General features: G+C 42.1%; 1 protein-coding gene across 1 annotated transcript in view; it reads right to left on the bottom strand.

Annotated features, from left to right (window-relative positions):
• The window catches only part of LOC101994896 (phospholipid-transporting ATPase FetA), a 75344-nt gene that overhangs the window by 41516 nt on the left and 7255 nt on the right, over positions 1 to 26573 (bottom strand). Inside the window, exons 2-8 of the mRNA XM_026786603.1 lie at positions 17397 to 17532; positions 12350 to 12405; positions 10120 to 10233; positions 9031 to 9129; positions 7208 to 7269; positions 3559 to 3631; positions 3155 to 3225 (exon numbers count right to left, since the gene is read on the bottom strand). Of these exons, the coding sequence (XP_026642404.1) occupies positions 3155 to 3225; positions 3559 to 3631; positions 7208 to 7269; positions 9031 to 9129; positions 10120 to 10233; positions 12350 to 12405; positions 17397 to 17532 (611 nt within the window). The remainder of the gene's footprint in view (positions 1 to 3154; positions 3226 to 3558; positions 3632 to 7207; positions 7270 to 9030; positions 9130 to 10119; positions 10234 to 12349; positions 12406 to 17396; positions 17533 to 26573) is intronic.

Genomic DNA, 26573 nt, shown 5'->3' with positions numbered 1-26573 from the left:
TTTATTAGAGTGGCCTACAGACTATAGCTCAGCTAGCCCAATAATGGCTGTTTCCCAGTGGAAAGTCCAAGAGTCAAGAGCAGGAGGCTGACTGGGTTAGTTGATCTTCATTATACACTGGAATCCCAAATAAGTGGGTGCGAATACTAGTGAATTGAGAATGAGGGTAAGCAGGAAAAGGGTGACCAGTTCCTTTTTCCATGTCCTTTATGTAGGCTGCCACCAGGTGTGGCTCAGATTAAAGGTGGATCTTCCCACCTCAAAAGATCTGGATTAAAGGTAGGTCTTCACACTTCAAAAAAATTTCATTAAGAAAAATGCCTCACCAGTGTATCCAGCTGCTTGGGTTATAGTTAATTCTCGATGTAGTCAAGTTGACAGTCAAGGCTAGCCATGACAAGTCCATCCACCCCTTGTCAAACCTGTCACACAATCATGCCTTCTCACGACATATTTCATTTACAAATGAAAACGTTAACCAGCTTATAATTATGCCTAACACAATACAGCTATCTCACCTACAACAGCTAGTGCATATATGCTGAGACAGGTCACAAATAACATTACATAACTCTTCCACATACAGCTGCAAACACATTATAGATTTTAGAATAGGTGGCAATGTCCCTTGAGTATTCTTTTAGTATCTCAAAACTTAATTATGATAATCACTGATATTCTCTCAATTGATGTTATATTGCATATATTGCATGATAAAGAAATTAAAGAAAGAAAACACAAATATCTATATAATTAGATTCTTAACTCATGTTGATTGTAGTCCTCATTTCTGTAACTGGCTAAATAGCCTTAGCTGGTATTCACAGCTACCTTCCTCTACTACCCATTCTGGGTTCTCCAACAGCAAGAACTCAGCAGGTAGTCTCTTTTCCTGATGGGTCTGTGCTCTTTGTCATCCTTTCTGTGTTAGGTTATTGGAGTTCCCATTAACTTCAATCACAGGACATGGCAGGACCAAGAGACACCCTAAAAAATCTCCTGCACTCCAGGCATAATCTTCCTTACCTCCATGTGGAGAAGCAATCCAATTTCCCCTTGGTATTCTGGTCGATCACCCCTCCTGACACTGTTGTTCCTTTATCTTAACCTGTTGGCTTAAGGGCATCAGAAGCTCAGAGTGACCAGGGAGAAATCTGAGCTTCCAGTTCAATGGAATGTTTGTTGTGGCTCCTGTAAGAAGTGCTCCCCATTCTGGAACCAAAACGTTTAGGCTGGCAAAACTGAAGGTCATGAGAACAGGAAGCAAAAATGTTCTAGTGGGGCTAGAAATGCTCCCCTTTCTAGCACTGACCTCTGAACCCACAAATCCTGACTCAGGAAGAACTCATACCATATACTGGACACTGACTCAAAGAATACACTGCCTTCTGGAGAGCCCTGCCCCAGCTCTCCATGCTGCTGCCACTTAATTGGTGCTGTGTCTTCAAAAGTCCATCCATCTCTAACAGGCCAGCTGCTTATGATGGTGGGAACATGAGAAAGCCAGTGGATTCCATGAACATGGACCACTGTCACACTTCTCTGGCTGTGAAGTGAGTTCCTTGGTCAGAAGCAATACCATGATGGTGGATAAGGCATCCTGTAAATCCAAGGATAGTGGTTTTGGCAGAAGCATTACATGCAGGAAAGGCAAATCCATAACCAGAATAAGATCTACTCTAGTAAGGTCAAAGCATTGTCCTTTCCATAGAGGGAAGTGGTCCAACATAGTCAACCTGCCACCAGGTAGCTGACTGGTCACCCTGGGGAAGGGCGCCCTATCTGGGGCTTTGTGTTGGCAGATCTGGCACTCAGCAACAGTTGTAGGCAGGTCAGCCTGGAGAGTAGAAGTCCATGTTGTCAAGCCTGTGCAGAACCTCCATCTCTGCCATTATAGCCACTTTGTTCTGGGTCTGCAAACTGGCTCAAGTCTGGAAATTAGTTCATTGGTTGAGATTTTTTCTTGCCATGATTGAATGTAGTCTTCTTTTTTCATTTGTTTAAGATTTTTTCTGCTTATACAGATCAAACAAAAATGCAATAGGCTCCTTGTCTTTCACGCCTAGAATCACCATGATTTGATTATCTTGTACCATGAGTTCATATGAGTCTTATCACCATAAAAATCACTTTGCCTGTGCTGCTCATTATGGGTCAGGCTACTGTAGAGATTTCTTTGCTTCTCTTGCCCATTTTCAGTAACTGCTATCATTTTGCCTTTGGTGATTCAGTGCTGACATCTGGCCCCTGCTACCCTCGGGCCCAAATAAACCCATTGCATTTAATTCATCCAATTGAGCAGCAGCATCTCCAACCCTAAGGTCTGGCACAAGGGAAGCTCTTTAAATGTGTTGTTACCACTCTCACCATTTTGCACTGTGAATGAAAACTCCCGAATGGAAGCTATGTCTGGCTGTGAACAAAAGAATTTCTGGAAGGAGTTTCTGTGTCTGCAGAGACTGATAGAGCAAATGGAATTTCATTACTGTGGAGAGATTGGTATTTTGTAGGTTCTGGGGCTAGTTAATTTATCTTGAGCTAGTTTTAGCTTCTGGAACAGTCATGTCTCGCCCCACTCTGCATCAGCTAACACTTGTGAGCATAATTAAAAGCCTCTTAGAAGCTATTGACTTAGCAGAACACTAGCTTCCGCCAGTCCAACAGCTAAGAATGTCAAATGAAATAAAAGACATTGGTGAGTACTCCACAGAGGCAGGTACAATAAAATGGAGGAACTATTCTATAGACCCAAGAGTTTTTTGTTTTTTTTTCTTTTCCTTTTATTTTTTTGCCATTGAAATCTAACTTTATTCCATGTCTTTATTATCATACAGTCACACAGGAAATACTTAATAAATAATTGCTTTTAATTCCTCATTAAAACCCACTTGGCATTACAGGGTCAGTACAGTAGAATAGAACATTAGACACTAACTCATTCGATCTTCACTAACTTCATTCTAAAGCTATTAGAGTCATAACATTGACAGTGTAGGGGCCTTTTGAGGAATGCAGTCATGCATGAACTCTATGGTCTGACCCAAGAGTTTTTGAGGCTACTACTTTCAACTGAGAATAAAATTAGCTCCCTCCATCATATTTGCCCTCTAAGTGGCTAAATTTTCTTAATGCAATATCAGGAGAAAACACTTACCCATCCAGGTCTGCTGTTTCAATGTACGTCAGACCATACGGCTCACTGCTAGAAAGTAACAGTACATCTGCCTGTAATCAGAAAAGCCAGAGAAGAGGCATAGGAGGCTGCCCCTAGCCTTACAGTGTGATGGAAATCAGCCCCTCAGGGATAGATGTCCACTCTAAGAACTTTGTGGACTCGGCTGCTCTCATTATCTGTTGCCCATTGCTGCTACTATGCCCTTCTCTCAAAGCTGCTCCATTCCACCTGAAGCTATGATGAGAGATGGACAACAAGCTTCTTGGAAGAGGAGCTAGTGACTTCACTGCAAAGCGAGGCAGCTGGAGATCGCTCAGAGGGGCGGAGGCCAACAATGCTACAGGGCTCCCTGATCTCATTCCATGGAGAGAGGAGATACTCACGGTAACAGGGTGATTATTTTGTAGCTTTATTATGTCTCCCACTTGAACATTCATCCATTTGCGCTCCTCAACCCTGTAAGAAAATGGGCCTGTGAGTTCCCCCAACCTTCTGCTTTGACAACGAGACAAAACAAAGCAAAGGAAACAGAAAACGCCAAGATGGATGAAGATATATCTCGGGAGGGCCAACTGGTTTTGGTTGCATCCTCTGGGCAGTCAAGAACAAGCTCTGTTTCTTTTGACAAGTCTCTTTCCCCAGTATTTAGCTTTGTTCTTCAGAGATAGCCACTATATTTTTAAAACTTTCCTAGAAGCCAGGTGGTAGTGGCGCGTACCTTTAATCCCAGCACTCGGTAGGCAGAGGCAGGTAGATCTCTGTGAGTTCAAGGCCAGCCTGGTCTACACAGCAAATTCTAGGACAGCCAGAGCTACACACAGAGAAACCCTGTCTTGGAAAAAAAACAAGCAAAAACAAACAACCCCCCCCCAAAAAACCCCAACAACAAAAACAAAATCAAAAGAAAAAAATAGAAAAAAAAAAAAACCTTTCCGGGCGATGGTGGCGCACGCCTTTAATCCCAGCACTCGGGAGGCAGAGGCAAGCGGATCTCTGTGAGTTCGAGACCAGCCTGGTCTACAGAGCGAGTTCCAGGACAGGTTCCAAAGCCACAGAGAAACCCTGTCTCAAAAAACCAAAAAAAAAAAAAAAAAAAAAAAAAAAAAAAAAAAAAAAAAAAGAAAAAAAAACCTTTCCTAGGAAAATCAATTCATAGAATCCCCTACAAGACATAGACTTCAAAGTTATAGAGTAAGATTTTTTAATCCCAGCACCTGGGAGGCAGAGGCAGGAGTATTTGGGTGGGTTGAGGGCCTGTCTACATATTGAGTTCCAGGCCAGCCAGGGTTATAGTGTGAGATCCTGTCTCAAAAAACAAAGTTAAACAGTAAATTCTTCACTTTTCACTCAATGACACCCCATAGAGGACACGTATAGGTGCGGCTCGTTCTGTTATTAAACAGCTGAAACGTGTTCTGCCATGTGGTTTCACTAATTTTATTTTGTTCTCTCATTGGGTCACCTTTGACCCTTCAAATCCTCATTTCCTAGAAAAGGGAACCTGACAGTATGAGCAGATTCAGCAACAACATCTCTCTCTCTCTCTCTCTCTCTCTCTCTCCCCCCCAGTTTCCCAATTGGATTCCTAAATCACCTCCTCTCTGGTAAAGGGCTTAGATGTATGCACACACACACTGTGGAAACATGGCCAGCCCCTTTGAGAATCAGGGGAAGAGAGGGCACAGTCATTCTCCAGTTCATTTCTCAGTGCAGGCTTCTCATACACAACCCTGTTTTACCAGACTCATGAACACATAGCTATTCCCGGAAAGACCACCTCTTTGCTTATTTTATTGAAAAATAATTTACTATAAATTCACTCTTTGTTTTAAGGATTTTCTGGTAGCACTGAAGAGTAACAATAGCTGTGGAAAAAGGCAAATGAAAATTTTATCTTGGTTTGACATTTACTTTCAGGGGTTCTCTAGGCAGGATTTTCACCAGAGACAGGAAGGAAAAGCAGGGTTATAAGATTCCCCCTTCTATTGGAGACTTTGAAGTTTATATTTTATTTTATAAGGAGCTGTCAAACTATTACAAATGTATTCCTGGATATTTTAATAAAAATGGAGCTCAGATTAGATAGAGAGGAAGACAGCCCCACTGAATGGTACCTCCTAGAGTTCTTTAACATCCTGTACCTTTCACACTGCAAATATTAGAAACACTAGATAAGACAAAGCCAGCACTCTCTCAAAAGCAAGACTGTCCTTGAAGTAAAAGAGCCAGGAAGCAGAAGGGTGACATCCAGGACAGTAAGCATGCTCTGATGTTGCTCTTGCTCTGGACAGGGGAGTGATTGTCATTTTAATAATCTCTTACCCCGAGTTTCAGTTTCTCCCTCTAACGTGGCAAGAAAAGATTTATGATCATGAGAGGGTGTGGACTGGGACTAAGAGCCTCTCCTAAAGTCGATACCTTCAAAGGACAACACCATTAGTGAAAAGATAGCCTAAAATAAGCCACTCATTGTAAAGTCAGTTCATTTGTTGGGCTGTGGCAAAAGAGCAGGGAGTGGTGGCTCACACCTGTAATCCCAGCACTTGGGAGGCTGAGGCAGGAGGATTGCCATGGATTGGAGAAAGTCTGGGTTACAGAGTGAATTCTAGAACAGATTACTATGGAGTGAAACCCTGTCTGAAAAAAACAAAAACACCCCAAACCAACAAAACGAAAGTCACAGCTTGCTAGCCAGAGGCTGCCTCACGTGCACTGGCCACGGACCACGGGCCACGGATCCACATCTTCAAGCTTTCCTTCTAGTTGCTTTCTTGAAAGAAGCTATTCCATGATGAGCTTTCCCTGTATGTTCTAAACTAAGTAGACACTGACTGGTTACAAAGTTTAACCAGGGCCTCTGGATAACTCCTAAATTGTCTCTGTGACAAATTCTTCTCTAAAAATCTTGCACAGCCTAAGTACTTTGAGCTATTTGAAGGAGTTCATCTGACTAAATTTATTTGGTCAGTAATTCGCCAGCTTGGTCAGTTTCTAATACACCCAGGTCTGTCTTTTTAAAGCCATGTCATTCCTTTACCTTTTTTTTTTAATATAGTAAATCACCTGTTTGATATTTCCAGAACTTTCTGCCATTTGAATCATGGAGGAAACAATCCACTCTGATTAAGATGAGCAACACAATAACAGATGGGTCAGAGCCCCAAAGCTTGGATAACTGTGACTTGACAAAGCTACAGGTGTTTAGAACTCAGCAAAGCCACAGTGAGAAAGAAAGGCTGGGCTTCAATCTTTACTCCGTTGGGTTTGTGTTTTCTCTCCTCGTGTTCTGCTCACACTGGCCTTTAACACCTGGTACAGATGTCACCCCTGGAAAGTGTATCTTAATCCTGTTTGTCAGATGTGACTCTATGTAGCTTGCCATACCTCTTCGAACAGGCTTTTACACTTTGCCTTTTGTAGGAACAAGTCTGCCTCATTTCAGTCTTACCGCCAAATAGCACAGCCGTGGAGTCAGCACAGGCACTGTCTGTGGTCTGTCAGACCGCACTGACCACCCAACAGCTACAGTGGACTCACCAGCGAACCATGCTGGAGGCCTTTATGTCCTAAAGGCAAATGTCTAGAGGCCAATCACTCTGATCACAATTGCCAGCATATTAATTTCATGCTGTGGCTTGTCAATTCCTTTGATATATTATTTCCTTTTTGTTTCTCAGGCATCTTCTAAGACAGAGAATATTAATTCTATTTTATAGAAACGAAGCCCAGAGGCATCTCAATTAATACGGCAGGTTCAGGGTATGCTAGACCATATCTATATTAATACGGCAGGTTCAGGGTATGCTAGACCACATCTGTAGGTGAATTTTTAGAGCACTTTCCTACACACCGGAAGTCTTGGATTTGATCCGCAGCACCTCAAAAAAAATTCAATTAAATAGAAACAGATTCTTTTAAAGTTTAACACAAGGCTCTTTTTACCATCCTAAAGTACCGACCGCATCACATTTTAGCAATGCTGACCTCTCCCTGGACTGGCCCTACCTAACCGGCTTTCCTAAGAGAACATACCTGCCATCCACCAGCATCAAAACAGAGCGGTTGTTGACTTGCTTGTCACTCTGGTGTCGTTTCTAAAACCACACAGAGAATGTTCAGGAAATAGACATATAGAAAACTGCATGTACAATTTAAAAGTTTGGAAACGTCGTTCTTGTATGTGATTCCCCTCTCCCATATGCCAAAGCCCTCCTACCATTAAGACCAGGCTCCATGGAAGCTTGGAAAGAAAGTATAAAAAGAACCCAGGGAAAAGAAAGAGACACAATTGATGTGGGATGCTCCTCCGTATATTGCGAATATGTTTTATTACCATTGGCTAATAAAGAAGCTTCTTTGGCCTATGACAGGGCAGCAGATAGTGAGGCAGGAAATCTAAGCAGGGAGACAGCGAGAAAGAAGGCAGAGTCAGGAAGATGACAACAGCCTCCGGAGGAGTAAGATACCAGAGTATTTCTGGTAAGCCACAGGGTATGTGGCAATACACAGATTATTAGAAATGGGTTAATTTATATGTAGATATAGCCAATAAGAAGCCTGAGCCATCGGCCAAACAATCATAATTAATATTAAGTCTCTTAGTGATTATTTTATAAGCAGCTGCAGGAACAAGGCAGGAAAGAGAAAAGTCACCAGCAACACACAATCTTTGTGCCAAATATTAAAAAAAAAAATCCTAAAGTCCAGGAGCTTGAAAACAACTCTGTCAAAAGCTAAGAGGACAGGCACATGCCTGACAGCACTAGGGAATCCCATGAGCTGCACAAAGAACCATCTTCAGCAGATGTGGGGAGTGGAGAGGCCAATAGTCAGACCGGCAGGTAGCAGGAAAACAAATACAGCACATGCCCCAGTGACAGAACTCACAGGAACCACTTCCTTCCAAGGCGAGTCCTTCCCTGCAGAAGGACAGGGCTAGAAGGGGCAGGCAGAACACTCGGTTTTCCACAATCCAAGGTTCCCTTAACATTTATTCTAAAGAGACTGAGTTCTGAACCAGACGGAGCTGGACTGCTCTCTGTTGGCATGTTGAGTTTTCAGTTCTTACCAGAATGAGACGGTACCAGGGGTATGTATGTGGTTCTGAGAGAAAATGAGTTTGTTTATCTGGGTTGTGGTTAAAATTTAGCACTACACGTGCTAAGCCTGTATTTTACAAAGTTAAAAAGGTAGGAAATGCCATACTCTTAAACTTTGGTCCATAATCTGTCTTGACAAAAATCAGTCCTCTTTGAAGACACTACAAGGACAGCTTCCCAACCTACCTCCAGGTCAGTTTATCTTTCCAAGGCCAGGAAAAGAGGGGGTCTTTGATCACACCATAGGGCATTCTAAAACCAAAGAACTCCTAGCTGTGTATGCCAAATACAAGTAGCATTTGGAAAGAAAAAAAAAAGAATACTGGAGAGAAGGGAAATGTGGAGGGAGAGAAGAAAGGAGGAGCAGGAAAAAGAAGGAACGGACAGAGGGAAAGGGGGAGGGGATATGAAGTGGGAGGAGAGCCAGATGAAGAAAGATGGCAGCAAAGCCAGACAAAGCTAAAGGGGCCAAGGGTGGGGCTACTGAGAAGGGCTAAAAATGGTGGAGCAGAGAAAAGCCTTGCACTGCCCCTTTCTGGCCAAGCAGAGACCAAGCAGAGTCACGGGCTTGTGGACATCTATCTGGGATAGATAAGGGAACAAGTATGAGAAACATATTTCTATTTAGCATTTCTAGGCACGAGAAAATGCTCTCGGCACGAGGAAATGCTCTCGGCACGAGGAAAGCTCTGGGAAGTCTTTCGGCCCACAGCCCAATTCCTAGGTCTAGTTAAGGAAGCCCAGAAGCTACTTCACCACATCATCGATGGCATCTTTCACTCCTGTTATGGCTAGCACCACGACCAGGGGTATCACAGTTGTATACCATGCCAGGGAGGAGATCTGAGGAATCAACTTTGAGAAGAAAATAGAGGGATCTTAGGTCAGAATCCTGAAGAATAACATACTCCCCCAAATTTCTTGCCCCCCACCATCATTGTCACCTCTCTGGGTTTATTACTATAGACCCAAAGGTCATAGCTAGTCTTCACCATTCTAACCGCCCTGCATCCCCAAATCCAAGTAAACACTTCCCAAAAGAGGAAGAAAGGGATGCAAGTTGCCATTTCCATGTTGTGAATGTCTCTGCCTTAGTCCTAATGGCAGAGAGTCATTCTTCTCCAATAATGAAGGGAGGGTATTGGAAGGTAGAGTGTTTAGAGTTTACATGGCAAGGCTAGGGAGATGGCTCTGTGGTCAAAAGTACCGGATGCTCTTCTAGAGGACTCAGGTTCAACTCCCAGCACCATCCATCTATAATTCCAATTCTAGGGTTTCTGATGCCCCCTTCTGTGTGTACCAGGCATGCATACATGAACATACATGTAGGCAAACACCTATACACATACATAAAACTAAAATAACCTGAAAACAGTGGGCATGGGAAAACTATGCACTCACCCACATTTTCAATACAAGGGAGGGTGAGATGATCTGTCCCCTTCTCTCAACATGGGGCTACCCTACATGGATTCCTTTCCCTGTGCTGGCTCTCTTACATTCTGTACCATTCTTCTCCCTTGGTAAGTGTCAACTTCCTATCACAGAGGCTGGGATGAGAGAGAGGAACAGGACTGTAGCCAGAGCTTGGGTAAAGACTGGTTTCTTATGATCAAGCTGAACTGTGGCTATACAGTCATGATGAAGGAGCTCCCTCTCCATGGGACTCCAGAGGTTGTCTCCTTCATACAGAGACTTGCCTCACACTGATGACTCCTGACTTCTGCTACACTAGGGAACAGCCATCCATTTGTCAATGTCAAAATAAAGAGGCTATCTTCCAGTCTAGGTACTGATTATACAGCCTGACCCCCAGAGAAGAAAGGAAAACACTGGAAAATGTACCTGTAGGAACAGCAAAATAAGGAAATAAGCATTTGCGAGTCTCTGGAATTGTTCAAACAGGTTTATGGGCAGGAAGTTAAAAAAATTATATTTTGAGGTCTTGATGGAATTGTCCTGTAGGTAAAATACAAACAACAATAACAACAAAAGGCAAACACAAGTAGAAGAACCAGAAAGTGAGTTCAAAATTGGCTGACCTGTTTGTTCCCTCAATATTCAGGATACAATTATTGAATGTAGACTATACAGTAAACATTTAGCAAGAACTATGGGTACAGAAGTAAATGAGACAGGATAACAGCTAGAGAGAAAGAAAACTAACATTGGTATAATTGTATTTAATTCTCATATCCATCATATATGGTGAATGATGCCATATTCATTTATAGATGAATGAACTAAATATCAGAGAAATTAAACACCTGTACAATGTCTCAAGGTGAGTAAGGGGCACAGTTAGAATCAAACTTAGGTCGTCTGATATCCACAGCTTGTTTTCCTGTATCTCACTGCTTTGTTTTCTGCTCCCAGGGCCACACTGTAAGCATGGTTAGTATCCAGAACCTCTAATTCAGAAGCCATAAATTGATATCCTGCAGGAACCACAAGCATATATGGCTATGTATTTTTCATATACTTAGAGTTAAATGTACACATGATTATGTGTGTGTGTGTAGCTATAGATGTAGGAACAGCATGTAAGAGCACTGTTTGAAGTGGATGTGGTACACATGCCTGTAATTCTAGCACCTGGTAGGCTGAGGGAGGAGGATTTTGAGTTCAAGGCCAGCCTGGATTACATAGCAAGACTTTCTTTCAAAAGCTAAGCCAAACCAAGGAAAATAAAAACATTGTTTGTGACTAAGACTGAAAATTACCCAAAGGGTCATTTTAAGCCAAATCTAAAGAGAAAACTCTATATAACTGAAAAAAGAAAAGTAGAAAAGCTATTATGAAATTAGGGCTCTGAAAAGTATTAAGGTCTAGAGAGTGTAAAAATATAGAAAAGAGAATATATTCATATTTCCTTTATGTACACAAAAGGTACTAATGAGTACATGAGAAACTAACCATAGTGGTTCCCTATATGGGAGTAGATGCGAGCAAAGATGGGCACTGAAGCATAATTTTATATTTGCTATGTTATAAATTACTTCATAAATAAATAAATGAAAAATCAAATAGAAAATTGGGCAAAATCACTAACACATAGTTTTTTTTAAATGCAAAAGCCTAATTAACAAAAAATGATTAATTTCACTAAAAAATTTAAAAGAATTGATAGCAAATATCATTTTTCATCTAAGAGCTGACAAAGATGGAAGAGATTGATAATAAATAGCTTAACCCAGGCCTAGAAACTGCAAGGCTGCAATCCCAGGGTGTGGTAGAAAGCTAGCAAATTGGAGGTCACAAAAGAGACCCCTAGCTTAGAAAAACAACAACAATCAAAATTGGTTTGGCAAGCCGGGCGGTGGTGGCGCACGCCTGTAATCCCAGCACTCGGGAGGCAGAGGCAGGCGGATCTCTGTGAGTTTGAGACCAGCCTGGTCTACAAAGCGAGTTCCAGGACAGGCTCCAAAGCCACAGAGAAACCCTGTCTCGAAAAACAAAAAAAAAAAAAAAAAAAAATTGGTTTGGCAAGAATATGAAGCGAGTGGTTTTCTATGGCCAGTAGACATATAAATAGATGTAATCTTTTCAGAAGGAAAGCTGGAAAATGTGTCACAAGTTTTTTGTTTTTCCTTTTAGGACTAGACAATTCACTTCCAGAAAGCTCATAATATATACAAAAACAGATGTGTCAACTGATACGCAGAATGAAGTTCACTCAGGACCATTTATTATAGAAAAATACTGGAAGCGTTTTAAATGTTCACCAGCAGGAGGCTGACTGATATAAAGTGGGAAACAACACTGCTGGAGAGCAATGGAGCCAACACGCATGTTTTGTCACTGCTGTCTAAGTGAGACAAAGAGAACTGGGGAAGTATTTGTGTGGAAAGCTAGAATAGTTCTTTTCTGGGAGTCACACATAAATACCAAACCTGAGACATATTCTCCTGGCTTAATTTTGGCTTCTGAGCTCTCACTGTGCCACTCATTACAGAGGGGCTGAAGTTGGAATTTAGGCTATAGTCTCTACATCAATAATGAACTCTCTTCCTCTCAAAAGGAGAATGCCTGGAACAGTAACCGCTTCTGAAATACTCAGGGACAGGAGACTTACCGGATAGTCAAAAATAGAGTTGAATTTTCTATCGTTGGCCATCAAAATTCTTTCTTCTTGAAAGAAAAAGGAGAGGAATGGTCAGAAGCCTGTCCCTCACAGGCTAGCCTGCGGTGATGCGAGCTAGTGAACACTTCACTAGCTCCTCACACAGTCTTCTTAGGATCTCTGTTGTGAGACAATTTTGGATGCTGGAAATGCATCTTGGTTAGTAGAGTGTACACCTCACAGGTAAGAAGCTCTCTTGGGGCTGGGGAGATGGCTCAGAGGTTAAGGACAATGCCTGTTCCTCCAGAAGACCTGGGTTCAATTCCCAGCACCCACATGGCAGTTTACAACTTTCTGTACCCCCAGTTCCAGGGGATCTGATACCTTCACACCAATTCACATAAAAATAAAGTAAAAAAAAAAAAGCTCTCTATCTGAGCCCCAATTCTGTATCAACCAGGTATGATTGATGAAATGCAGGCCAAAAGATCAGAATTCTATTCAAGGGCCTCTTCACCTACATATTGAGTTCAAAACTACTCTACATACTGAGTTCAAAATGACCCTGTCTCAAAATAAATAAAAAGTAAACAAAAAAATGGGATGTTATAGACAGGCAGTGGTGAGTTGGTGGTGCATACTTGTAATTTTAGCTGAGGCAGGAGGATATCTGGTTAGATGGAAGCCTGAGCTATATAATAAGGCCTTGCTTGACTCAAGGTACCTCCTACCACAAAAAGGGCTAGGACTATAACTCAGTTATTTGGCCAGTATGCATGAGGCACTGAGTTTGGTCCCTAGCACCACATAAAACCAGGCATAGTGGCACACACTCAGGAAATGGAGACAGACAATCAGAAGTTCACATCCATGCTCAGTTATATAATGAATATGAGGCTAACCTGGGCTCCATGAAATTCTAACTCACACACACACACACACACACACACACACACACACACACACACACACACACTTAAACAGAAGGAGGAGGAGGAGGAGAAGAAGACGAAGACGAAGACGAAAAAGAAGAAGAGAGAGAAGTAGAAAAAAAGATTCAAGTGTTTCAGCTTTCTAGAGACAACAAAACAAGTATCTCTAGAGAAATCCATACATTAATCCTTCAAAAGTGCTGCCCTGATTATGTCCCATAGCCATATCTGAATCTGGTCAGCTCCACATCTTGTCTTAGGGTAACTGAGACTTTTCACCTACAGTTGCTATAAGACTATCATATGTCTGTGTCTGCGTTTTTACCTATGGCTCCTGGCTCCTGACTCCCTCCCTGAGGCAGCCCACAATATCGGCGTTTCTCTTCTCTAATACAGGTCATGAAACTCTAATCATCTACTACCTTTTGATATTAGGGCTTGTTTGGTTAAAGGCCTCACCCCAAACCCTAGCATCCATATATCCAAAGAGTCTGGAATGTGTGGATGGAAGTTCCATCTGAGCCCCCTTCCCTGGGAGTTGCATCAGTCCAGACTCTGCCCCTGAGAAAGCCCGCCAAATGGTGACCCTTCCCCAGAGATGCTCAGGACTACTCCCACAGGCTATTTAAACTCCCCTCCCCCCCGAAAACAAACATGTGGAATTCCGGTCTTTCTTTCCTCTCTGGAATGCTGGAAAGTATCTGGGAGCAGTTGTAACCGTAAACCTGGGCTTTTTCTAACTTGGTCTGATTCGGATTTTTGCCCCAGAAGAGAGGCTTATCGGGGTGCAGAAACTTTTCAGGGCTTTCCATAAAGAAATTTCTTGACTCTTATCTAATGATAAGTAATAAGACCTTCTTTATTAGCCAGCCACACTAAACCTCATAGAAGAGAAAAATGGGAAGGAAAATGGGGAGGTGGGGAGGAAAGCAGAGAAAAATGTAGAGCTCAATAAAATAATAAAAAAAAAAGACCTTCTTTACTCTGTAGGCAGGACTCCTGCACAGAGAGGCTGAGTAGAGTCTAGACAGGCCTTGTTGGGGTCTCCATACATACAGTCTAGTAGTAATCATGCACACACAATACACGTCCATAAAACCTCACGGATCAGAGTTCAGAGCTCATGGAAGCTGTAGAGGCCAGAAGAGAGGTGAATGAAAACGCATCCATGGGTTAGGAAGGTAGTATAATTTCAACTCCACAGGCTTGGTGTTCCTGTTCTTATGGTTTTTCTAGACCTTGTTGTTTGGAATAATTCCTAAGAACGAGCCTTTCTGCCGATGCAAATAATCCCTTTCAGACCAAATTAAAAGACATCCAGGTTTAATTGGACATCTGCAATTTCGGGTGGACCCAGGGGAGAAACGGAGAGCCAATGAGACCATCGAAGAGGAAGAGGCAAGTCCACGTGTTTAGTTTGGGGAGCAGTTTGTGGGAGTGGTCGTGACCTTTCCTGGGGAGGGGTCAAGGTTTGGTGGATTTCCTTTACCCTCCTTGGGGAGGTGGGTTTCCAAAGATGGATGCCAGGGCTGAGATTACACTTGTCGTGTGTGTGTGTGTGTGTGTGTGTTCATCTGGTATCAGGAGCTAATGAGTACCAGTCACAGGACTCCCTCAGGGTTCAGAATGAAACTTCTTCCACAAGCGAAAACTGGCTTGTGAATGGAATCTGAGGGGTAGAACTAACTGACGAACTTTCCTGCCAGTTTCTTTATTCCTTGGGGAAAGAGGAAAGAAGGGAGAAGAAGAAGAAGAAAAAGCATAAGGGTATAAAGCACAGGGGGTGATCTCCACAAAGCTTTCAGTTTATGTAGGCGTGCAGACAAGTTAGCAATCCCATAGGCGGTAACTATAATATCAAGCACGGATGTTCACAGAATCACAAGAAACCGTGGATATTTACATCTCAGAGGGGCATGGCTGTGAAGTTCTCCTGCCACTGGGAGCACAGCCTTGGTTCTACTGGCCAGTGGGCTTGATTTGCTTTAGCATCGAGCTGGCCGAGTTAAAAGGAATCTCTTCTGGGGACCTCTCTTTTGACCCTCTCTTTTGACTTCAGCAGAATGCCCAAGTGAAATTTTTTCTCTAGTTTCAGCAAATCAGGCCTTTTTCCTGTTTAAACAGTTAATTTCCCGGGCTATGATCCTATGTTAGTTGAAACCAAGGTGAAGGGTAAATACAGAGTATTAGTAGCCTGTTCAGTCAGAGCAGACCGGTAGATTCCACCTTCCTGAGTCTGCTGTTAGAGCAGACACATTGCCTCCTGTATGAGGCTCCTTTCTCATCAGTGAGCACTGTCAATAACGAAGGTTTGTGGGGGACTATTGTAGATTTCGGCTACGAGAACAAGGACCTGACTGACTGAATCCTTTTCACACCGTGGCTTCATGGTGTGGGGGGAGGTATCTGGATGCCTTGCAGGAAAAGTCAGTTTATACACTGCTGGGATACTATAGAAGGGAGAATGCCATGATTTCACAGATTTTTACAGAAAGGACAGTGACTTATCCAAAGTCAGGTGTCCCTGCAGCTTTGCAAACATGGGCTACTCCAGGTGGATGTGTGCATATGCACTTCCCGTGGACAGTCCAGTAGAGCCATCAGCTGTACATTTACTGTATAATACTTGTGGGCTCACCACAGTCTGGCTCTTATTTGTATACTTTAAGATATTCTTTATATTAAGCAGTAAATTTAAGCATGATGTTTTCATAACTTGTAATGTTCTAACGAAGTAGTCAAGTTTGTGTATGTGTTAGGGGAGGGGTGCTCATAAAAAAACACAACCAAAATCATTTATAGATCATCAGAAGCTCCAGAGGCCTGGACTTGTGACTGCCTTTAAGTAGGGACAGCTTGTGGGGCCCACTACTGTCTAGGTGGGGGCAGTATAAGGACTAGATGGATCAGTGGACTCCGAGCTGGCAGCTGCTGCTCTGGGATGAAAGCCCCATATTGCTGAGTATCACAGAAGCCTCAGTGTTGACTGTGTTAGGAGAGAAGAAGTTCCAACAAAATTGTCCAGTAATTTAAATTAATAATCATCACTGAGCTTCCATTATGCAGAAGCTAGAATGATCCAGCTGGGCGGGGTGGGAAAGCTGAGGAAGACAGAGTCCCAGGCTTTAAAGGACTTTGTGTCAGAATGAATCTGCTAACTACAACACCTGGTATTATCATCACATGAAAACAAGATGTGTTACACACTGTAAAAAATGTTGAGTTCGTTAAGATTATATATATTAATACCAACATATATATTGGTGCCTCTCTATCTGTGGGGTTTGGTTTCAGGTCTCCATGGATACTGAATTCATAAAACTCTTAGATAATATAATATAGTATTTTCATGTAACCCTCCTTCAAATTTCACTTAATCTCAAGTAAACACTCAAATAAATTTAAACACCATTTAAATACTCATTAAACTATAGTATTTAGGGAATCATGAATTTTTGACAGGGCTCAGGAGGCCCTCTTTATGTCTTAGTGTTGTCAGAGGGAGCAAGTATCATCCTGACCATTTCCAGACTCCTAACCCTAGTAGGAAAAACAAGCGCAGAGACTCATGTAAGCATATAGGGTTTGGGGTGTGCCGGGTGGATGCAGTAGGGTGTGGGAGTATACTGAAGGGAAAATGCCTGCATTTATTTAGACAGCACACAAAAGAACTCTCAAGGTCTTGTTAGCCTGCGTATTTACCAGGTGACCCAGAATTTAGGCTGAAGGTTGACTGTTGCAAAGCCTTCTACTTTTACTAACTACCAGGCTGTCTCCATAGGATTTTTTCCCTCAGAGAGTAGGCCCTAACAGACACTCTGCCTCTTAATTGTACTGAGTTCACCTGGAAGCTTTTCTGGCTAAGAATCCCCTTGGTCCACTTTCACTTTCAACTACTTAAATTAGAACTCTCATATAGTAAAACTGGGGACTTCATGCTTAGAAGCATGAAGTATGTTTTTCTGCAAAACATATTTCCTTTCTTGGTCATTTTCTTGGTAGGCTGCTAGTTTGATTGGACAGCTGGCTGAGTCTGTCAGATACATTTGTGTGCAGCAATATGCACACGCACACTTTTCAGAGGCAAAAGTAAGGATGTACAGACGTCAAATTCTGAATTTACCTACCGTATTTACTTTGCTTGTCTTTGTTTTCCCTCTCATGTACAGACATTGCAGAGTAGTGCCAACTACAATTCCATGGGATCTCTGTAAGGAAACCAGAGGCCAGAATGAGGATTGTCCATGCTGATACTATCTCATCCTGACACGTGTTTAAGAAACTTGGAATTCCATTTCTGAAACCTCCGAAAGTCTACCTCTTACACACATGACTAGGTTTTAGGACTCACTGCATTTACCCTCATTATAAAGACAGTTTCAGATCCTGGGAAATGGGCCTCACTTCATGGCAAACAAGCTTATAGATGACTACATCTGTCAGAAAAATAATCATGAGAAACTGCTGGGTGATATCGCAGCACAGCTCTGGCTTACATCCTAATCTCCAGAGCGGAGGCTAACGTGTATTTTATCCAGTGGAGAGGAAAGACAACTCCAAAGGCTGTGGCACATTGCCCAACTTATAGTCACTCAGAAATCTTAATATTTCTTTTTTGTGCTAGTGTCTTGTTATGTAGTCTGGCTGGCCTTGAACTTTCAATCTTCTTGCCTCTGTCTTTAATATTTCTTTACTGAATAGTCTATAAATATTCATACCCTACATTTTCACTGTAGCTGATCTTAACATCTTACTGGTTCTCTCATCAGTCAAATAAAACAACTTCTTTCTCTTCAACACTAAAGATTGAAACCAGGGTCACACACATGCTAGGCAGACACTTCCACTGAGCTCTGTCACCAGGCTTTATTTCTTCTCTTTATTCTTGCTAAGTTACCCAGGTTGACCCTGGGTGGACCCACAACAACAACACCTGTCTGTCACATGGCAAAGACAGATGAACGACTTATTCTTGGGAGTAAAAAGGGTGCCACCCTATCAGTTTATCAGGGCGAATCAATACTGTGTGGCATATAGGAATATTAAGAAACACGTCTAAGAACTTATCAGACACAGAACACCAAGAAAGACTGGAACTCCCTCCCCTGGATCCAACCAAGTGATGAATGCCTAGCTCTGCTCTGGTCTGACACCCATTGTGTGGCAATGACTGACAGGCAGAGAACACTTGTCTGTTCCTGGAGCTCCAGATTGGCCTCAGTTCCATCCCCAGCTGTTGACTCGGTGTACTCAAGTGTCTCTCTGTCCACCCGTTTGCCCACTCACAGGAACACATCTTTCTTGTTCTGCCTGGTTCTGCTCCATCAGCAGGATTCCACTCTGTAGCCTTACTTTTAGCCAGGCTCTCTAGTAGGTCTCAGTAGCAGCTCCCTCCCAGTTCTATCACAGACCAGAAGCCGGCTGCTTTTTTTGTTATCTTATCTACACAGATAGCATTTCTATCAACCTACTCTTGAAACATTTGCAACTCTGCTATAGCCTATCTTATAATTCTGTAAACCACATATATGCATAGATACTGTATGCTGCGAGATGTGTGAAATTCAATTTAATATTAGTAATTAAGATCAGAATGAAAGAATGTGCATTGGTCTCTGCCACATCACCAAGGTAGGGGGAATTGTTTGGGAAATCAGTCACTGAAACCACTGAAGCTTGTGGATTTATCGCTATTTAGTAAACTCTGGAATTGTAGGAAAACAATGGCTTTTCTATGTTTCTTGCATAGTGAATTAACAAAATCAAAGCCAAGCAAAAGGTACACATCTGGGTAACACTCCTAATGAATATTTGAGTGATACACTGAGTTCATGTCTTTAAGGGCAGTAAGCACATTTCTATGTGTAGACCAATATAGTTCTGCAAGTCTACTGTTTTTCAGAGAACAATCTTATATCTAAAATGCTTTGAAGACAAACATTTGTATACAAGAAATCAATTTTTATGATAAGACAACATGCATTTTAAACAGAGATATGCAAATCAAAGTACTCTGAGATTTCATCTTACACCTGTCAAAATGGCTAAGATCAAAAACATAATTGATAGCTCACGTTGGAAAGGATGTGTAAGGACATTCTTCCACTGCTAGTGGGAGTGCAAACCTGTACAGCTACTTTGGAAATCAATATGGCAGTTTCTCAGAAAATTGGGAATCTATCTACCTGAAGACCCAGCTATACCACACTTGGGCATATATCCAAAGGACATTCCACCACACCACAAGACCACTTGCTCAACTATGTCCATAACAGTTTTATTCATAATAGCCAGAAGCTGGAAACAACCTATATGACACTCAACCAAAGAATGGATTAAAAAAAACATGGTACATTTATACAGCAGAGTATTAATCAGCTGTTAAAAAAACAATAAAATTTGCAGGCAAATGGATGAAACTAGAAAAAAGTCATCCTGAATGAAGTAACCCAGACCCAGAAAGACAAACATGGTGTATTGGTTGGTTTTGTATGCCAACTTGATATAAGCTAGAATCATCAGAGAGGCAGGGACCTCAGCTGAGGAAATGCCTCCTTGAGATGCAGCTGTAAGGCATTTTCTCAATTACTGATCCATGAGAGAGGGCCCAGTCCATTGAGGGTGGTACCATCCCTGGGCTGGTGGTCCTGGGTTCTATAAGAAAGCAGGCTGAGCACGCCAGGGGAAGCAAGCCAGTAAGCAGCTCCCCTCAGTGGCATCTGTATCAGCTCCTGCCTCCGGGATCCTGCTCTGTTTGAGTTCCTGTCCTGACTTCCTTCACTGATGGACAGCAATGCTGAAGTGAAAGTCCATTAAACCCTTTCCTCCCCAACTTGCTTTTGGTCATGATGTTTTATCGCAGCAATAGAAACCCTAAGACACATGGTAAATATACACTTAAAAGTGTGTTTTAGCTGTAAAGGATAACCATGCTACAACCCACAGACCCAAAGAAGCTAAGTAACAAGGAGAGCTCAAAGGGGATGCTTGGATCTCCCTGGGAGGGGGAAATAGGATAGATTTCAAGGGCACAGTGGGGATGGGACCAGAGAGGATCAGGTGGGGGTGGGGGAGGAGTACTGGAAGAGACAACTGGAAAAAGGGTGCATTTGGGGTGAGGCAGAAACCTAGTGCAATGGAAACTCCCAGGAATCTACAAGGTGGCCCCAACTAAGACGCCTAGCTATTGGGCATACATAGTCTGAACTGGCCGTCTCTTCTAACCAGGCAAGACTTCCATTGGAGGGACTGGGACACCAAGCCAGCCACATAGTCTTCAACCTACAACTTGTCCTGACTACAAGATGTGCTGGGGTAAAGGTGTTGCAGAAATTGTGGGAGTGACCAACCAGTAACTGGTCTAGTCTGAGACCCTTGCCATGAGAGGGAGCCCAACCCTGGGATAGAACCAAACACCACTGGCATCAAAAAAGTCCTCAGAATGATACCTAATGATATTCTGCTATACTCATAGACTGGTGCCTAGCCCAACTGTCATCAGAGAGACTTCACCAACTAACTGATGGAAACAGATGCAGAGAGCCACAGCCAAACATTAGGCAGAGCTCAGGGAATCCTGCAAAATAGGGGGAGAAAGGATTGTAGGAGCCAGAGGGGTCAAGGACACCATAAGAAAACCCACAGAATCAACTAACCTGGGCTTATAGGGCCTCACAGAGACTGAACCGACAACCAGGGAGCCTGCATGGGACTGACGTAGACACTCTGCATATATGTTATAGTTGTGAAGCTTGGTCCTCTTGTGGAACTCCTAACAGTGGAAACAGGATCTGTCTATGACTCTTTTGATGGCTTTTGGGACCCTACTCCTCATATATTGGGCTGTTTTGTTCAGCCTTAATATGAGGGAGGTGCTTCATCTTACTGCAACTTGATGTACCATGTTTGGTTGATATCCAAAGGAGGCCTGCCTTCTAAATAGAAAAGGAGGAGTGGATGGATGGAAGGGGCAAAGGGGAGGTATAGGGGAAGTATGGGGAAGAGAGGAGGGAGGGAAACTGCAGTCAGGATATAAAAAACTTAATAATAATAAAATTATTTTTAAAAGCTTTAAAATTGTTTGCGTGTGTGTGTGTGTTCATATGCCATATGAGTACAGTGCCCCAGAGGTCAGAGAGGGAACTAGATTCCCTGGATCTGGAGTTGTAGGCAGTCTAGGTTCTTTGGAAGAGCAACAAATGCTCTTAACTATGTGTAATCCCTAGTCACCTAAGAAAATTTAGATGACCCTAATGTGTTAGTATATAAAATAAGTATACAAATCAAACATTTATTGAGAATAAATCATAAGAAAAGTTATTTTTAAATCATTTTTGGTTAAATACATAATTGTATGATTTATTAAAGATGAATACAAAATCATCATGCTAATGAAGTAATAGCCTTATTTTTCTATAAGGAATTAATTTTTGGCTGAATATATGATACTGCAAGATACAGAATACCTTCAAAACTTTTCAGAGTCTATCAATATTTTGATTTTATAATTGTAAATGATGAGAATGACACTTTACATAAATATATAATACAAAAGAACAGAAGTAAGCTTGGGCCAAGAAGAAGAAGGACCATTTCAAAAATTATTGGAAATTCTGGCCTACTCCCAAGAAAAAATTTAAGGCATCAACTTAAACCTTTTTTTTTTTCCAGACAGGATCTCACTATGTAGCCTTGGCTGATCTGAAACTCACTATGTAAATCAGGCTAGACTCAGATTCACAGAGATCCACCTGCTTCTACCTCTATAGTATGCCATCACACTCAGCTCAAACAGCAACTTTTAAAATCAAACATTCTAGATCAATGAGATGCCTCAGTGGGTAAAAATACTTGCCATACAGACCTGAAAATCTGAAACTCCCAAATCCCGCCGTGGAAGGAGAGAACCAACCCCTGAAAGTTGTCCTCTGACGTCCACATATGTGCTATGACAAGTGCAAAACATGCAAACACATGCACAAACACACATACTATTAAAAGTATTTCTAAAATAGCCAGGTGGTGGTGACACACACCTTTAATCCCAGCACTTGGGAGGCAGAGGCAGGCGGATCTCTGTGAGTTTGAGACCAGCCTGGTCTACAGAGCTAGTTCCAGGGCAGCCAGGAATACACAGAGAAAGCAAAAAAGCAAAAAAGAAAACAAAACAATTCTAAAATCAAATATTATAACACAATACAACCTAAAAATATACTAATTTGAAACTTACATGCTGGGGAAAGATGATCAAATTCATTTATTATTAGCTTACAAAGAACCGGATTTCATTAAGACATTTTAAAAACACCGGATTCTTCCCATTCCTCCTCCCTCCGGCATGTTGTTCCACCCTTGTAACATCTTTTCCCATGTTCATATCATGTGACCTTCTGTCCTCACCGCCCTTCTTCAACATCTACTTTCCTTTGTTTGGTCTATCTAGTTTTATAGTCTACACTCACTCTTAAATCCCAAATATTAGAAAGAATGAGCTGTTTGTCTTTCCGAGACCTCACTTAATATAATACTTCCCAGTTTCATCTATTTTCCTGCAATTTTACTCATCTTTACAGCAGAGAAAACTTCCATGGTGCATCTATGCCATTCTCATCATCCATTCTGCAGTTGATGGCCACCTAGACTGGATCCATCTCCTTGCTATTGTCAACAGTGCAGCAATAAACACTGGTTTGGAAATACTTCTGTGGTAGGATATGGAGTTCTTTAGGTTTGTGCCCAGGAGTAGTAGACTTGAGTCATATGGTGGTCTGATTTTTAATTAAAAAATTAAGACTACTATTACTATGTGAGTGCACATGATGTGTGTGTGTGTGTGTGTGTGAGAGAGAGAGAGAGACAGACAGAGACAGAGAGAGAGACAGAGAGAGAGACAGAGACAGAGAGAGAGAGAGAGAGAGAGAGAGAGAGAGAGAGAGAGGACAGAGACAGAGAGATCAGAGGATAACTTGTGGAGTCCATTCTCTCCTTCCACCTTTATGTGGTTCCTGGGGATCAAATTCAGATCATCATTCATATGCAGTGGATGTTTCTATCCACCAAGTCTTTGCATAAGCCCTATTTTAAATTTTTTGATGACCCTTCATATTAATTCCCACAGTGGTTACAGTAGCTTACATTTCTTTTCTTTTATTTTTCCATTCAAAAATTTACAGTTCCTCCCCTCCTCACATTCCGCTTCTGCTTCCCTACTCACCCTCCTCTCTCCTCCTCCCTCCTTAAGAGAGGGCAGGGAAGTCCAAGGCCCTCCTCCCATCATCCAGGACTAGGAAGGTATGCATTCAAATAGACTAGGGTCCCAAAAAGCCAGTACATGGAGTAGAAACAGGTCCCAGTGCCATTATCGATGGCTTCTCAGTCCACCCCCATTGGCAGCCACATTCAGAGAGTCCGGTTTGATACATTTCTACCAGCAATGGATAAGAATTCCTCTTTCCCAAAAGTCTTGCAAGTATTTATTATATTTTCTTGATCATAGCCATTCTGAATGGGGTAAAATGGAATTTTAAAGTAATTTAATTTACATTTCCCTGATGACAAAAATTCATATGTAAGGCTGTCAATCCTAGAGTTAACCTTCTGCCTAACATTCCCTTGAATATTGTGCCCCTGAAAACTTAAAAGGCAATGATTCTTGTCTGACTACTCCCTTCTAGGTGAGAATGTTATTATAATGGGGTCAGGGAGTTCCATTGCCTCTGTGAAGGGCCAATCCAGGAACATTCTAGAAAAAACCTGTTTAGCATTTACTGAATATACATATATATGAAAATGTGCCATAGCAACATATGGGGGTCATAGGACAATTTGCAGGAAATGGTTCCTTTCTTCTATCACAAGGGATCCAGGTATCAAACTCAGGTTTTCAGGTTTGATAACAAGTGCCTTTACCCACTGAGCCAACTATCCAGGGGTGTTCTACAGAAGGAGGTGGTCATGGCAGTGAAGATTTGGTATCCCTTCTCAGCATCATTCGGTGGTTTAGCTCTTGTAGACCAGGCTGGCCTCGAACTCCCAGAGATCCACCTGCCTCTGCCTCCTGAGTGCTGGGATTAAAGGCATGCGCCACCACTGCCTGGCCTTAGTGTAGAATCTTATCTGGAGTCGAAGGTGACCATGTACAACACCAAACATTAGAGAAGACTCCACTTTCCTCTGGTGTCAAAGTCTGTAACAGTCTATGTTCCTGTGCTCCTGATGGAAATCATCCACATGGGACACTGTAGTAGAACAAGCAGCCAAAAGTTCAGATGCACAAGCATGGAAGCAGGAAAGTGCTCTTTAGACAGAGAGGGAGAGCTGAGCACCAACAGCTACTGTGGTATCTTAGATACCAGCCAAAAACCTTAGTGGTCTCCATGTGTTACCTAGCGAAGTCATCAACAATCATCTAAGATGCTTGGATTTGTACCCAAACTACTCATGTCCTTTCTCTTCCACTACTTATCTTCATGCAAACTAGTCTATGTGACCCACATTCTCCTCATCTGTGCACTCTTCATATTGTCACTTCTAAAAGTATTGCCTTCTCCATCTTCTAATCCTCCACAGGCAGAGGCAGGTGGATTTCTGTGAGTTCGAGAGAAATCCTGACTCAGGACAAAAAAAAAAAAAAAAAAGGTGATTCCTTCAAAGCTATCTTACAAAGGGCAGTGCAAATTCTGGGAACTTCCAACATATAAAAATACTTTACCCTTCCAACTCCCACAATATTTTGATTTTATTCTCCAAAACAAGCCATTGCTCTGTGTGCTATAATTTTTTTTTATTTCATCTTCTTCTTTACCAGTCTAGTAATTGGAACTATATTCATTCCTGTTTTCTAAATAGGGGTAAATAGGGGAGAAGTTTTTGTTTTGCTTTATTTTGTTTTTTAAGGAAATGGACTAAGGAGTGAACACAGGGTGGGGCAGGATGGTTCTGTGAGTACAAAGCCCTTGTTACGTGAGCCTGGTCTCTACAATCCACAGTAGAAGGAACGCTAGTTTCTAAAAGTTGTCCTTTGATCTTCATACTCTGCACATACAAATAATAAATGATATTATTTTTTAAAAGAAGAGTGAACAGAAACACGAGGTAGGTTTACTTGAAATACCAGTTCAAGGAAACTCTCCCTGAAACACACTCATAACATGATGTCTCCTGCTGATAAATTCCTCAAGACAATTGCTACAAAGAACACAAGTACATTATCTGTCTGATGCTGAAAATCAGCTCTGGGACCTGTATGTCTCTCAGCTAAAAGCAATCCAAAGGCACATTATCCTTAGCTGCCCTACTTCATTAGAGACAATGTGGTAGCCACAGAGTGAGGTGCTTCTGTGACCAACTTAATCTAGGCCCCTCCACTGGGGGCCCTGGGCCTCACATGGTCCTTCACAGTAAAAAGCAACACATTTCTAACGGGTCTAAGTCAAATGTCCATGAGGAAATCAAACTGAGCATGCTAAAATTAAAGTACGTCTTATGTTTTTTGTTTTTAAAAAAATTCAAAATTGCCTTCCAAATGGACATGGCAATATACCCCTATAATCCTTGTACTCAGGAGATAGAGGCAGGAGATTTCTGTGGGGTTGAGGTCAGCTGGGTCTATGCAGAGTGTTTCAGGCCAGTTAGGTCTGTCTACCCAGTGAATCCCTGTCTCAAACACAGCAAAACACAGAATTGCCTTCTATCCCCACCAAGGATGCCTGGTCTAGGAGTCATTCTAGATCTCCGATAACCTTTTATGATCACTCTGATTCTGGAAATTGCAAAATCTCAAATTTGAAGGGCACTGGGAGCTATCTACTTCACCCACCCACCCTGAGTAGTTTTTCCTTTATGTCCAGCTGGTTTAAACACTTTCAGTGAAAATAAATCTCTCCAGACAACTTTTCCATTTTCAGCCAGCTCTGTTTATAAATTCATTTATGCATTTTTGATCTTAGCCATTCTGACAGGTGTAAGATGGTATCTCAGAGTTGTTTCGATTTGCATTTCCCTGATAGCTAAGGATGTTGAACATTTCCTTATTTCTTAAGTGTCTTTCAGCCATTTGAGATTCTTCTGTTGAGAATTCTCTGTTTAGTTCTGTACCTGATTTTTTAATTGGGTTATTTGGAATTTTGATGTCTAATTTCTTGAGTTCTTTTTTTTTTATTTTTTTTGATTTTCGAGACAGGGTTTCTCCGTAGCTTTTGGTTCCTGTCTTGGAACTAGCTCTTGTAGACCAGGCTGGCCTCAAACTCACAGAGATCCGCCTGCCTCTGCCTCCCGAGTGCTGGGATTAAAGGCGTGCGCCACCA

This window comes from Microtus ochrogaster, linkage group LG5, assembly GCF_000317375.1.
Source record: "Microtus ochrogaster isolate Prairie Vole_2 linkage group LG5, MicOch1.0, whole genome shotgun sequence".
In the NCBI taxonomy this organism is placed as follows: Eukaryota; Metazoa; Chordata; class Mammalia; order Rodentia; family Cricetidae; genus Microtus; species Microtus ochrogaster.
The sequence above is the reverse complement of the archived record's forward strand: the minus strand, read 5'-3'. Positions and strand labels throughout refer to the sequence as shown.